General features: G+C 27.7%; 1 protein-coding gene across 1 annotated transcript; it reads right to left on the bottom strand.

The window, feature by feature from the left end:
* Nucleotides 1-6,041: 6,041 nt before the first annotated feature.
* Nucleotides 6,042-7,517, bottom strand: LOC125807926 (fasciclin-like arabinogalactan protein 4). Its single transcript, XM_049487677.1, has one exon. It carries the CDS (start codon nt 7,423-7,425, stop codon nt 6,163-6,165), a length of 1,263 nt encoding a protein of 420 aa, XP_049343634.1. The 5' UTR covers nt 7,426-7,517; the 3' UTR covers nt 6,042-6,162.
* Between the last annotated feature and the right edge of the window lie 8,536 nt (nt 7,518-16,053).

Below are 16,053 nucleotides of genomic sequence, written 5' to 3' on the forward strand. Positions count from 1 at the left end.
GAATATATTAGGGTTATGAATTTATAATCTGATGATCGAGTCGATTTCATAATTATAAGTTCATTCTGTAAACCATACCGGTCCAAGCCGAAATAGGGCTATATATATTCTGATAATTAATGAGAAGGGGTAATTCGGAACTATTCACCTCTTTCAGTGAATCGAAAGATATATGCTAGGCATAAATTCTCTAGATAATTTAAATCGAAATAATTGGATGTCCAACTCAACTCAGGCCTATTGATTATACTAGATATGGGACCCCGTACCATCACGGGGCCCAATATATGTTACTATTTCTGTTTTAATTTATATGGTACATATGAACTTTGAAGTTAATCAATTTTTTAGTATGTTTTTATATATTTTAAGTTGCTAATTATTTTTATTTAGAGTATGTTTTACGTAAATATATTATAAATCACAATAAATAACAAGTTAATTTTATAAAAAAAACTTATAAAAAATTCATTGACTTTTGAAATTTCATTTGTATCACATAAATTAGGACAAAGCGAGTAATATATATGAAAATTACATAAAACGTACTATAACTCACAATCATTAGCAACTTAAAATATCTATATATCTATATTTCTCCCAATTTATGTGGTATAGATGAAATTTTGAAAGTTAACAAAAACTTTTTATATGTTTTCAAATATTTTAAGCTATTAGTTATTATGATTTATAATACTTTTTACATAAAAAATTTATTTATATAAAGTATAAAAGAATTTTTTTTTTAAAAAAGGAAACATAAATGTTAGCAGGAGTCCAATCTATGTTAATTTCTATGTTTTAATTATTGTAATACCGATTGAATTTGGAGAGCCAACTAAATTTTTTTAAAGGAGTTTTTTATAAATTTTAAGTTGTTAATTATTATAATTTATAATATTTTTATTAATTTTAAACCAATATATGTTTTTCTCTGTCTCAATTACATGAGACATATGGAATTTGGAGAGTCAACTAAAATTTTAAAATATATTAAGTTGTTAATTATTATACCTTATAGTACTATTACGTGATTTTCAAATAAAATATGTAATTTTTTTTTTCAATTTATATGTCATTGATATAATTACATATATTAAGTAATGAAGAATTAATGTCTAAATTATGTGACACCTATGAATTTTGGAGTGTAAATCAAATTAGTTATATGATTTTTAAAATATAAAGCGGTTAATTATTACAATTTATAATAAAGCGGTTATATCTTTATGATATTGATATTAGTATTATAATAAATCAAATTTTATTATTTTTAAATTTATGATCTCAATTGTCAGCCTATGCCACATTATAAAATGTTCCAAAGTAGATATCAGATTTACAAAAATGTTGATGCCAGCTAAAGTAATAAAATAACATCTAAGGGCATGAACCTATATATGTATATATAAAGTTGAATATAGACAATCTGATGTGGCATCTCTCTATGACCAGTATTTCTATTCATCTTTTTTCTCCTTTTTTTGACATTTTATCTTTGTTTTGTATTTTTTATTTGTATTTTTTAAAAAAAAGTATTTATATCATACCCGATTAATTATGCCCTTTATAACATCCAATACAGTAATATAGATTTAAGTAAATGAAAATGGAAGATGAAAAGATAAAAACTATTCATTTTTCATAATTGTTTCTAATTATTTAGCCTATAAAATAAAATAAAAAAATAGTTGACACCATTTGTAACAAATAAGAATAAATTTCTTCACTTTGGCTCTTCTTCTTTTGACGATGATGATCAATATATGGTATCAACTTCTGTTGCTAAGATGTCCATCAAATTTCTAGGTCATGTGACTTTTTTAACAAAACAGAAAGAGAGAATATCTCATGATTCTTGTGAAGACATTGATGTAAAGAAAGAGATTATGTACCAAAAAGTTTTTTTCAAAATAAAAGACTTTTTGAAAAAATGTTTATTCCTCCTACAAGGAGAGAAAATTTATTGTGGTTGACAAATTTATAAGAAGGCTGATTAGTGTTTCAAAGGGTAAGAAAAAATATTTGGAGAAAAAATCATTCTATTTATGGAATTCGTATCAAACTAGGAGGAGAACAAGCAAACATTTATTTTGTGATTTGAAAAGAGAGAAAATTAGATATTATTTCTTTCAACCTCATTATTCTTCTAATTTCTTTCTTCTTTTATTTTGTCTTGATTTTTTGTATCTTTAAAGTTTTTTTTCTTATATATCTTTAATTAAAGTTTATATATATTTTCTTTAAAAAGAATTTAAAAAGATGATCATATTTAGTTCATTTCCTCATCAATGCTATTAATCTCATAATTAGTGTTATTTATATTATTTTCTTAATTACTTTTTTTTCTTTCATTTAATTATTCATTTGAAGAAATTAGTTATTATAACTTTATAAGAATTACACATGTATTTTTACATAATTGATTTGTTATTTTAAAATTTTTTGGATCATTCTTCATCTTAAAGTTTCTATCTAAATGTAATAATAAAGCTAAAATAGAAAATGTGGGGTGACACCTTCTTAGCAATAGATACTTATTTATTCTTATCAATGTTTCTGACATTTTTTGTTATTTTTTCCTTAAAATAATTGTTGCCTCGATTTTTAGTTTTAGTTTTATTTTTTTACCATTTTCTAATGTTAAAAGACTGAAAAATTTATATTGAAAATTTACAAAAAATAAAAAATGATTTATTTAACTCCTATCATCATCAATATTATTATTAATTTGTTTTACTTCTTTTCTTAATCTTCATTTCATCATTAATGTAATTTATATCATTTTCTTAGATATATATATATATATTTGTGACATTTCTTAGAAGTTAGGATTATTATTTATTTAATTTTTTAAAATTTTGAATTCTTTTGTCATACTAAATACAACATGTTTTATTATAATTATATTTAATATATTAATGAATATGTTGTACGAATGAAAAGAAAATTATCATTTCACAAAAACAAAGGTTAAAATATAATTTATTATGATTAAGGAAAGATAAAATTATTATTCCAATATCCATAACCATATATAATACATTAAAAATTAATTGAAAAGCTGTAAATGGAAAAGGAATCACCATTTAAGGAATCATTATTTTTAAATTTTTGAATCATTTCTTCTTCTAAAAGTTTCTATCCATATGTAACAATAAAGTTAAAATAGAAAATGTAGTGATACCATTCTTAGTAATAGATACTTATTTATTTTTATCAATTTTTTCTGACAATTTTGGTTATATTTTTCTTTAAAATAATTATTGCCTCAATTTTTTATTTTTTTTTAATTTTAAAAGACTGGAAATTTTATGTTAAAAATTTAAATAATAGAAAAAATGATTTATTTAACTTTTATCATCATCAATACTACTAATTTATTTGACGTTTTTTCTTAATCTTCATCTGATCACTAATGTTATTTATATAATTTTCTTAAATCACTTATTTTTTCTTTTTTAACTCTTTTATATATATAAAGTTGGATATGTAAATGATGATGTGACATTTTTTAGAAGCTAAGATTACTATTTATCTAATTTCTCCAATTTTTGAGTTCTTTTGTCATACTAAATACAATATGTTTTATTATATTTACATTCAATATAGTAAACAATATGTTCTAGGAATTAAAACAAAATTATCATTTCAGAAAAATAAATGTTAAATTATAATTTTATTATGATTAAGGAAAGATAAAGATATTATTTCAATGTGTCATAACCACATTCAATACATTAGAAATTAATTGGATATAACTGTAAATGAAAAATGAATCACCATTTAAGGAAAATAAATGTTTGCAATACCATAACAATTAAGGAGAGAGTAAGATATTATTTTAATATCCTAATTCGGAACTTTTAATCTACTACTCAATTAAAAAGAAAATGCATTTAATAACATTAAAAAGTTATTAGTTTAATATTTTTTCTCATTGTACTAATTCAATTCAATCAAACTTAATTTTAAAGATAAAATAACAACTTCATTTTAATTGTTATCAATATATTTTAAAAAATTATCGTGAAAAGGCTTTTCTTGCACCTTATTTTAATTTTCATATACTATTATTATTTTTTCTGTCATTTTTCAATGATTTTTTATTTCGATTTAAAATTTAATGTTTATTCTTAAAACTCTGATGGTACAATTAAGGTGGAGTAGAATATAATAAATGATGATTCTTCTACTAAATAAGAAGATATAACGAAATTGAAAGGGTGAAGTTTTTTTTTTTCTTAAATGGATAGGAAATTCTATTAAGGTATCATTATGTCATCATTCACTATATTTTTAATATAAATTTCATTTGCTGATACATTTGTTTAGTACTCCCTATGTCCCTAATTACTTGTTCACTTTTCCTTTTATAGTTGTCTCTAATTACTTGTCCATTTTGACAAATCAAGAAATAACATTTTTTTTACCTATTATACCCTCAATTAAATGAGTACTTTGAAAATTGCAGAATTTTTCATCTACTTCATAATTAATAGGGGTAAAATGATAAACTCACTATGTCATTAATTGATTTCTTAATAAATGTGTCAATTTAAAAGTGGACAAGTAATTAGGGACAGAGGGAGTATTACAGTGTTATTTGACATTATGAGATATTTCTTAGACATTTAAGGAGAATGGTACACCGGAATATATATTATATATTAAAGGATCAACTTCATGCAATGGAAGAATTTGTTATTACCAAATATACTTTAACGTATTTGATAAAAAATATATTCTTCCTCATTTAATAGATGTAAAATTCGTGAAGCTTTATTTTTTTCACAATCTTCATATTATTAAAACAAATAATAATATTACGATTAAACAATAGAGTAAATATAAAATTAATCAAAAATATTTAATTTTAATGATTGTGCGAAGTGCGGCCAAGTTCTCTAATTTAAAACAAAAAAGTCAAATTTAAATGGGTCTACTATAGAATTCCTAGAAATCCAACTTCAAAAATTATGTTAAAAATGGAAACTAAAAAGTGAAATAAATTTAATTGAGAGTTATCCTTCGTCTGTCCCATTTTATGTGACACTTTTTATTTCTGAAGAATCAAATAGTTTAAGTTTGACCATAAATTTGCGTATGATATCTTCAATTTTTTTAAAATGAAATTTATATATTTGTAAACTATGTAAAAATCAAAACATTATAATTCATAATAATTAATAATTCAAAATATTTTAAAGATCTATGAAAAATTTAAGATGAAATATAAACTAAAGAGAGTAAAAGGGGAGAATGGAAAGTAGAAAAAAAGAATAGTTCATCTTTTTGGTGGGCCTCAATGTACAATTTCTATAGCTTTTAGTCCAACTCTTTAGTGCAATGTTGGTCCTCCCAAACTCCCATTTCTAAATAGGAGTAATATATCTTTTTGTTGCACCTTTTTTGTTGGTTTATATGTTTGACATGCACATAATCAACGTACCAATGGCACATGTTGGGTAATTAATGGCTGCTTTTACTACCGTAACAACACCTCTGTTGGGTACTATATTGCTGAGATCAAGTGAAATACATCCAAGTACATTTCTACAAAGAGCTCCTTCCACAATCTAGCTACATTCCAACACTTGCAAATAGATTTTCTGATTTACGAAAGTATATAACCAAAAATCTAGTACTTAGTATGTAGTAACATTCAGCTTTTCGTATAAATCAGTAAGAAAGTGGAATAATATTTTTATCTCTATCCCGACAAAAAAATACCAAGTCATTCTTCTAATCTGTCATGAATTTGAATGCATGAAAGCTGATCCGAACTGTACGTTCATTACAGAAAATATATATATTCACCTCTGGTGCTTGATGACACATTTACACATATCTGCAAAGTAGATGTCCACTTTTTTTCTGCAATCAGTAGCACTATAAATAAAATTTAATGAAAAATAAATCGATAAAACCCATCTTTACATAAATTATAAATAAACTCATCGATTCAATGTAGTGAAAAAAAATTTAAAATTGGAGCTTTACAAATTACAATAGCAGAATTGGATAATCTAGAAAAATAAAATAAAAATAAAAATTGGTACTGCCTAACCAATTCCACAGATACAGAAATTAAATTTGCCGTGTAAAAAAGGGTGAAATAATAGCAGCAGAAAAAAAATTAAATAAATTATAATTTCAGAACTAATTAATGGCTAGTAGGTAGAAGAACCCTATGCACCATAAAAAGATTCCTTTTTTTCTGTTCGCCGCCGATGATACTTCTTTCCCTAAAATCGGCGGCGATGATAAGTGGCTTGGTGGGCTGAATATTTCCGGCGAATTCACCGGCGATAGAGATATCTCCGGCGGTGAAGCTACCACAGATTCTCCACTACCACTACCAATTGGGTTCTTCCCAAAGAACTCTTGAGGCAACAATACTTTCGATACCCCAAATATCGCTACCGGATTCTGATCAAACACCGTTTGAGTTACCGACGCTTGAACAATTCCGGTGTTAATTCCGACAGACCCATTAACTCTAGAAATGTTCAGTGTAAAACTCCCTGCACCATTTTGCTCTGTAGCTAATGTTGGTTGAACTGGATTAACAATAGATTCTAATGAACCTAAAGGGTAATACGAATGCAAAACATGAAACCTTAATACAACAGCTTTCTTCTCCGCCGGCAACGATTGAAATTTCATCGACGATGACATATCGGAAAATGCTTCATCTGTTGGCACAAATAGCGTTAATCCAGCACCCCCTTCATCTCTCTCGAATTCCTCTTCTACCCCAGAAGCAGTAAGCATTGAAGCTGCAACATTGAAATTGTGAGCATCAATAAGCGTCTTCGTAATATTGAGACCCAAAGGGGGTCGAGTTTCAGAAGCCATAAGATCAAACCCATTTGGAACCAAAAGAGAATCGACCTTAAAAACAGAGATATTATTAGGAAGGGTTTTCAAAAGCCCCAAAATCGTAGCGTTCGATGTAGGTGAATGAATTGTGATGGAATTCGAATTAACATTACGGGTAATGTTAACAGACCCAAAATTATTAGGGGCACGGCCGGTAGTTTGAAACAGAGTGGTAACGAGTTTTCCGGTGGGTGGTATAAGTCGAAGGTCCGACCACGAAAAGTACTCAAGAAGAATATGGTAACGGAGGACATCACCGAGATTAGAGGAGGAGGAGGAGGGCGGAGAGCGGTTATTCAAGAGATCGGATGACCGGAGGAAGGTGTTGGGGACGACAAGGAGAGTAAGATAAGAGCGTTGGGTTAGATCGGCGGCGACAGAAGTAGTGGCGAGAAGATTAGCGAAGTCGGAGATTTCAGGATAAGAAGATAATAGATTGGTGATGTTAATGGCGAAAATGGGTAAGTGGGAAGTGGATAAAAGAAGAAAATAGAGGAATGTAGGAAGGGTAAAATGGGACAATGAAATTGTGACAGCCATTTTTGTGAAGATTGAAGCAGAGAGAGGTGTTTCTATGTCTCTCTCTCAAAGTGGTAACAGAGAGAGTGATGCTCCTTTGGTGGCTTCCACACACATCTTCCTCTTGTCCACTGTGGCCCCATCTTGGGTTTGATGTGATGATTATGGTCCATCATAAGTGATATAAATAATAATTACATTCATATTCTTTCATACTGTATAATATAATTGTCGTATGGTGTGAGTGATAAGAATATATAGTCTTAAGATAAAAAAATAGTTCTGGGATAAAAATTTGGTGTCTTGATTGGTTGACATGTTTGATATAATTTATCCCACCATTTATACCATAGTGATATGATAAGTTATCCATATACAAGGTGGGATAAATTATCCACGATAACTAACTCCAAATAATTAATCCTGAAATAACTAATTTCCAACTAAACGACTTAATAATTATATAAACAGACTACGGCCCTGTTTGGATTGACTTTTGGCTTATGACTTATAAGCCAAAAACCATAAGTTAGGATTTCTAACTTTTGACTTATTTTTCTTATTTTGGCTTTAAAATAAGTGTTTATAAGCACTTTTTAACTTTATCCAAACACTTCAAAACTGCTTAAAAGCTATTTTGACTTAAAAATACCTAAAATAAGTCAATCCAAACGGGCACTTCATTGTTGATAGGTGTCAATTCTTGTCAAAAAGAAATTCTTTAGCTAGTTCTTGTTGATTAGTGCCATTAGTCAAGGTGATTAGATGAGATAATGAGATATTCGGTGATTAGATAAGATAATGAGATATTTTTAGTTTATTAGAGATATGTAGTTTCCTTCTTATTTTTTTATTTAGTTTTGCTGGTATTTGTTGTTTTTATGTGTAGTTATCACATTACTTTTATGTTAGTATTATGTCTTTTTCTAATGTTGTGTAATAATTTTATTATTATTTATTTGTTGGGTCTGCTTTGTGTCGATGTGTTTGTTTTTTAATTAAGTTACTTAAGCTGATGATATATCAGAAGATTAGAACCAATTTCTCTATTTTTACAAAATAAAAGTAAAAAATATGTATATCTTACCATTTCTAAATTCCATTTTATGAAATTAAACAATATATATTATTATTATATAATTAATATATAGGTTATGAAATGAAAGCAACAAATTCATCAAAGGTCCATTGAAAAGTTCTAATTTTATCACTATCTAATATTTCGAGGTTGAATCGCGAAAACTTAAAACTTTAATTATCCCAACTCAAAAGTATATTTATTACCTGCGTTTCGAGAAGGTTGAAGGAATAATAGGACTCCTCCGAAATATGAGTATGTAACAACAAATGTAAGACAAATTCAATCCCTTTTTTCCTAAATTTTATCTTCATTACTGAATTCTTATATTTTAGGACTTTATGTCCCATTAATGAACCATCCAACGAGAACCAAATTAGTTCAGCGACCAACTGAAGTTATAAATAAATTGAGTATTGCAAGAGCACGTAACTATTTGTCCACTAGTTTCCTGTTAACAGAATGTTGTCAAATATAATAACCTTTTGAAACAATCTTTTAAATTTGATTTTTTACTGTAATCCTGTCTTTTCAACAGTAGTATTCCTGGTTAAACTACATAATTTGACGTTAACGTTACACATTAGTTTTTATATTTTTGTTCTATAGATTTTGCAAGAATATAAAAAGCAGCTAATCTCATTAAATAATCTTTAGCCCTCAGTTTGTGATAAGATGAGTGGCACGTGACTCATCCATGGGTAGCTAAGTTGACAGAGGTTTTTTTATCCTTGGCTTTCTAAAATCTGCATTGAAGTTCCAATTAAATCTAGATCACACGCTAAAGGGCTTATTCAAGGGTGGTACTTCCAACAATTTCTTCATACGCAAGACTCAAATTCAAGATCTCTAATTAAGAGTGGAGCAATTTTACTACTGCACCACAACCCATTTTAATATGTTTCAATTGATTCCTTTGCCTAAAAATTATATTATATAAATATATAAATAAAATGGTTCTATATATAATTTTTCTTGAAATAATAATAAATAACATAATTGTAAAGAACATTCAAAAATTACTTTAAATCATAAATTCCATATTAGATATGGCGTTTTATTTATTATTATTAGTAGTAGTATTATTTCTAATTTCATTATATATGATTTTGACTCCGTCACTAAACTCAGAAATCATCTGGAAGAAAAATTATAGATACAAATAAATAATGAGGATTGAAGAGGAAAAAACTCACTGGAAATTAAAGGGCGGGCAGAGACAGCATATGAATAACTACCAAACAAATAAGTGATAAGACATAAAAGATGTAAAAGTGGCTAACTTTTATGTGCTTGTTTCTTAAAGAAGGTACATACAATAGTTAAAAAAATCAATTATTGTTTAGAAAAAGAACCTCTTTCTTATCTATATTTTGATTAAATTGGACATTTCTAAAGTCTTATACGATAAAAAGAAATGGATGCAATACAGATTTTTTATTTTAATTTATTTTGGTTGTTTTGCAAAGCTGTCTTGAAAGGGTGCATTTATAAGTTTAGACGGTCGGGGTTGGGTGGCTACGACAAATAACACCTATGCAAGGACCCCATTACACATGTTGGGTTTTGCTTGTTTTTAATAAACGTGTTATCGTTTGATTTGACATAAAAAAAAACAATATATATAATTATTAGATATTTATGTGGTTATAAGAGTTAAGTATTTTATTAAGAATAAAATAAATTTTTTAAATCAAATTACTTTTAATTATAAAAATGTATTTTCTTCTTTTGATAAACTAAAAATGAAAGTTATCATATAAATGATGACAAAGAAAATAGAGAAGTATTGAAAATATTTTTGAACTTGACGCAATTAATAGTTTCATTCCCGAACTATTGATAGCCTTAAAAAACCCTTTATTTGACTAATTAAATTTTAGATACACCTCTGATCTACCACATGACATAGCAACTAATCTCAAACTCTTGTACGAGTTCATTCTATAATTATTTTCATTACCTCTAGTGAGAAAAAGATCCTTGTACACTTGGTGAAATTTTGCAGTGTTTCATTTATGTTGCAAGATCAGGGTGTATTTAAGTTTAATTAATCAAGTAAATGCATACTTTTAAGGCTGTTAATAATTCGAAATGAAAGTAATAATTCACTCACAAATTTAAGGTATTTTCAGTACTTCTCTCCAGAAAATAGTTATTCTTTTTGTTGTACTTTCTGAAAATAAATGGAGCTTTTATGATGCACATGGAATAAACGTTGCAATACACGAGTAATGATATTCACACAGTATTATATATGCCATGAATATAATTTGGATATGGTTAAAGGTATTATGAAGAAGAAAATTGGTGTTGTCAACTCACGAAATTAAGTAAATCATGAATAGAATCATTATTGTTACTATTCTTTTACCATCGGTTTGTACTACGTACCTTATGAGAGAATAATAGCTACGTTGAATAAACCAAATATATTTCATGCAATATTCTACTAATGAGTGTGTTTCACAATATCTCTCTAGGTTATCAACCAACTATGATTAGGGGCGGAAATATTTCGTCGAAAAATTGCATTCTATATAAAGCCACTTGTCTAATACACAAATTTTCAGGAATAAAAGTCAAAACTTGTTAAACTCGAAATTTTATTCATAAAGTAAGCAAAGTCAAAAGTTCAAGATCACTCATCTCAAGGATCATTCTCGTAAATCTTTAATTTGGGCTCTAGAGGCCTAACAGTACGTAAGATTGTGGATAGTACTAAAGCCCAATATGATATTCTTGTGCTATCAATCTTCTTATCACGTTTAGCCAGCCACTTTTTTGGTGCAAATTACACCTCAAGTTGATCGATTAAAAATAATTACATTTACTAGTGAAATATATATATAAAAAAATATACACCGTCATATACTCATTAGTCATTTCACCCATGTCATAAACGTAAGTGTATGTCCGTTTCTTTATCTTTTTTATTTATGTATCTATAATCCATCCATTACTAGTGGTAGTTGTTAATCCATGTTATGGTGAACCATGCTTTTTAATTCGTTTAAAACATCAACCTAAGTACTAAAACTCCATGGGAAAGCTATGAGAGCTAGATAAACATTTTTTTTAATAATATGGATTGGTAATAACAATTAACAACAGATAGAGAGAAATGATGAATCCTGCAGTGTGCAATTCAAATTTGTTGGGATTTCAATATGGACTTTGAACACCGAATGAGAAACCAAACAAACAATTAACAACAATAACCCCGGGAATATTTAAAAATTCCATATTTCATAGAGAGACAACAACCATATATATGAAAAATTGGTATATATATAATACGATAAGGTTATGATAGAACTGATCAACACCAGGACCACTCTATGAATCTTTCTTTCATTTTCTTCCTTACGTAGATATAATAATTAAAGATGGAATATTAAATACTCCGTATAGTCAAACTACATAAAAAAAGTTAACATAATCAATATAGTTTTACCTGCTGTGACATGTCACTTGTTTTCTGTTTCTTGCAAGTAATTACCATTTCATGGTAAAAGGGGATGATTGGTCTATTTATGTGGCTTGGGTAGGGCAGGACCGTCTTTAACCCCTAGGCTACTAAAGTCATCGCTTGGGGCCTCATATTTTTTGGGGACCCCATTTAAAAAAAAAACAATTACTTATATATGTTATTTTTTAAAATAAAATTATATGTACTATGAGTGCTATGATATCTATTAAGAATATTGCATATGAGATATTTATAAACCTGAATTTCATAAGAAACAACTTAATGAAAATATAGATTACAAAATCACAAAGTCCCTTGAAGAATCTTTTAGAATTGATTAATTTATATATGTAGAGTAGATCAAACTATTTTTCACTTCAAAATAGATTTGAAGCATATGAAAATATGTTTGATTTCTTATTTAGTGATAAAATATTGAGATCACTAGATAATGAGAATTTTAAAAAATATTGTGTTAACCTTGAACTTTCTTTAACACGTAATAGTTATTTTGATATTGATGATTTAGATTTATTTTTTGAATTAAAAGTGTTAAAGAGAAATAATACAAGTAGAAGATAGTGATCTAATGAAAATACTCAATCAAATAAAAAGACTTGATTCTTTTCCAACTACACATATTGCTTATAGAATAATGTTAACAATTCTTGTAACCGTTGCCTCAGCCGGAGGAAGTTTTTTCGAAATTAAAATTGATTAAATCTTCTTTAAGATCAACAATGTCTCAAGAGATATTGAATGAATTAGCTATATTATCATTTGAAAAGAAATTATTAAAACAAATTGATTATAAAATAGTACTTAATGACTTCACATCTAAAATAGCTAGAAAAGTAGATTTTAAATGAAAATACATATGATGAAAAACAAAATATTAGGGCTCCTCTCTTAAGTTTCGCTTTAGGCCCCTAATGTTGTTGAGTCGACCCTGGGGTAGGGGCGGACTGATTGTGTAAATTATAATTTTTTTTGCAAAATTAAATATGTTATGCAAATATTTTTTAGAATTAATATAATATTATATGTTTATGGCAATCATGTTCCATAATGTTTGAATGGTGCACTTGGTTGAATATTGAGCTATTTATCTAGATAGAATCGTGGATCAATTTTCATTTCAATTTTTTGTTGGGCACCATGTTCTACAAATTGTAATTCCGTCTTCACTTGTCTAATCCTTACTTCTTGGGCTAACTTTTGAGTTGAGTTAGATCTAAGATACTTTGTTTAACATGGTATAAAAAAAACTTTGATTAATTAAATACGAAAAAAACCCGGAAAATATGTTCTCCCATGCCAATGAATAATGATCATACCCTATATGTAATTAAATTTTAATTTTTTTTTATATATATTAGTAGAATTCTATAAAAAAAAATATGTCAAATTATTCTTGTGTGGCGTCTTAGATTTTTTCCCCCTTCCTTCTCCTTTTCTTCATTGTGTGTGTGTTTTCTAGAAATACCCAAAGTTTGACTTCAACGCGGCATCTTGTAGACTAAAAACTTGGACCAGTTTTAGGTTTCATTAAGTACAAGTCAAGTGTTCTAAGTACTATTTTCCAACTCTTTTTGGCAGAATTTGTTACACGAAATTAATGTCAATCAATTATTTGGTAGCTTACTTTTTAATTTCTGTTGTCAACAACTACTAGCTATTTTCATTTCAAAGAATAACTACTTTAACAGTTTAACAAACATTCTCTACCTAGATGAAGCTTTGATTTAGTCCAATTTGTAGCCTAAACTAATTAAAGCTATAAGCCGATAATAATATACATGTCATAGTCTATAATGACGTAAAAGCAAGATATATATATGTTTAGCATCATGGAGCCATTATTTTAAGTGCAAATTGTGATTAAAGATAATCACACTAGTCAAATGTCCACACCGCCCACTTTTAGGACTTGAAAGTAGTTCACAATAGTCTAATTTGGATGCTTTTTCAACACCTTTGAAATAAAAAGAAAGAGATTTACAAGGCCTTTGCTACTGAATAGTAAATGGTGAAGCCTTGCTATGTAGAATTGGTTGTGGAATACACCTAATTAATTAGAACTACGCTTTAACGGAGAGTTTTGATGCAATAATAATATAATTGTCGCTAGTTAGTAAAGTTACGTGCAAGAAAAGGAATTAAATGAATCATCTGCGTTGAAAATCTATCGATATAAGCATGGTAAAATTAAAACTTTCTTTACCTTTTGAATTTTCTTGATATAAGAGAAATACGTGTTCAAATTTCAGATATGGCATTTATTAGTATTGTTTTTTGAAATTTCTTGTCGAAATTTATGATTCACGAATGGTATAAACTTAGTATGGTCCGACCCTTCTGCAAACTCTGCGATTTGTTTAATTTTAAGGGGATGGGGGTCCTCTCTAGAGGATGGTCCTGTTTGTTGTGAAAAAAGAGGAAGCAAAAACAAAGAAAGAAATAGAAACGTAAGTGTAATGTGGTCCTTGGTAGCTACATATATCATTCTTCTCAGAGTCTTAAAGATTCGTCTTATTGTTGATCTTTCCATAAATTTGATTGACTTTTATCGTACAAATCATACAATGACAATGGAGCATAGTGCATACATGCAAATAATTAATTATTTATACCTTTTTTCTTTTCCAAGAAGGTGTATGTTAATTGCTAGTTATACGTACTCATTGATAGCCCGAACAATTCGTACAAGATATGTCACCTAGTGAAATTCTGCCTCAAACGAAGAATATTGTGTCAAGTCAAAATGAAATTTGGCGCAAGTTGTCAAGTATAAAAACTTCTCATATATGAATTGTTTTGAAGTTTACTAGCTAAAATATATTTGTGTGTTAAAAGGGTACATAAATTTGGGATACTGAGTGGAACCAAACCATTCAGTTTGTCATTTGCAATCTCCTAAGGTGATTTGCCTTAGAACTTCTAAAAGATTAGGTTTTTCGTTTTGTCATATTTTGATTTTGAGATGGTCACTCAATTTAAATTTTTATTTTTATTTATCAAAAATACTAAATTATTTTTGTATATTATTTATTCAACTTTATTCTGGTAATTACACAGAAAAAGTCACTATTCTACTTTTTGTAACAAAAATAATTATTTAATTTTACTTAAGAATCACAACCGTAAAAATGATTAAATACTCTTTTCATTTTTCAAACCAAAAAGTCTTTCAACTTTGCTTAAATATCTCTCTTTTAGTTTTCTTCTAATTACTTTATATGACATTTACACAATTGAGTGACTTTGTAATTACGAAAGATAATTTAGTGACCTTCAAGATACTTAAATAAATTTGATTTAATATTTTAATTACAAAAATAAATTTAGTAATTTTAGTGTGATAAAATGAAAATGAATTAACTATTAATGGAATCAACACTTTTTAATACTCCTTATCAAGAGTTAGGAAGTACTATGAGGCAGCTTACATACGTACAAACTTTTCAAATGCACGGAATAAAACGCTGTATTTTTGTTATATAATATTCTTTGAATTGCGTCCCACTAAATTCTATTTGAAAAATCAATATGTTTCCACGACTATGATTTTCCAAACACTCTAGATATTTTTTAATAAAAAAGTTGTAATTTATAAGATTTTTATGTAATATTAACTATAAAAATAATAATATTGGGAGAATGGAGAGATTAGTTTATAATAGTGGAAGAACATCCAACAACTAACCAACTAAATAATGTTCCCATAATATTGAGCAACTTAGCATTAAATCAGAAGGAAAGTGCATACTAAACAAACCAACAAAAGCTTAGCAGTTGTTTAATCTGACCCCTATTTTCATTTCTGTTTCTCCTTGCTTATTTTAATTACGTGGTTGGTTATCTAATTATACACTCTATCCCTTTCACTCACCCTACATTGACCTTTTCTTTGGGAGTTTTGGCTTAGTTGTATGTATCTTTTAAGTGAATTATTCTCTAAAAATTCATAAACGATAATTGCTATCAACATGGGTGGACCTATGAAGTGATGTAGCAGAGTCAAGATTTTTATATATGAAAAAGTAAACACATGAACGAATCGACGAATCGAATGAGATTCAACATCTACATCATCCCA

The sequence above is a fragment of the Solanum verrucosum genome, unplaced genomic scaffold (genome assembly GCF_900185275.1).
Source record: "Solanum verrucosum unplaced genomic scaffold, falcon-dt-bn FXZP01000183.1, whole genome shotgun sequence".
Classification (NCBI taxonomy): domain Eukaryota; kingdom Viridiplantae; phylum Streptophyta; class Magnoliopsida; order Solanales; family Solanaceae; genus Solanum; species Solanum verrucosum.

What these genes read in the sequence shown, in the direction of transcription:
- LOC125807926 (XM_049487677.1), bottom strand. Translation starts at nt 7,425, where the DNA reads ATGGCTGTCACAATTTCATTGTCCCATTTTACCCTTCCTACATTCCTC.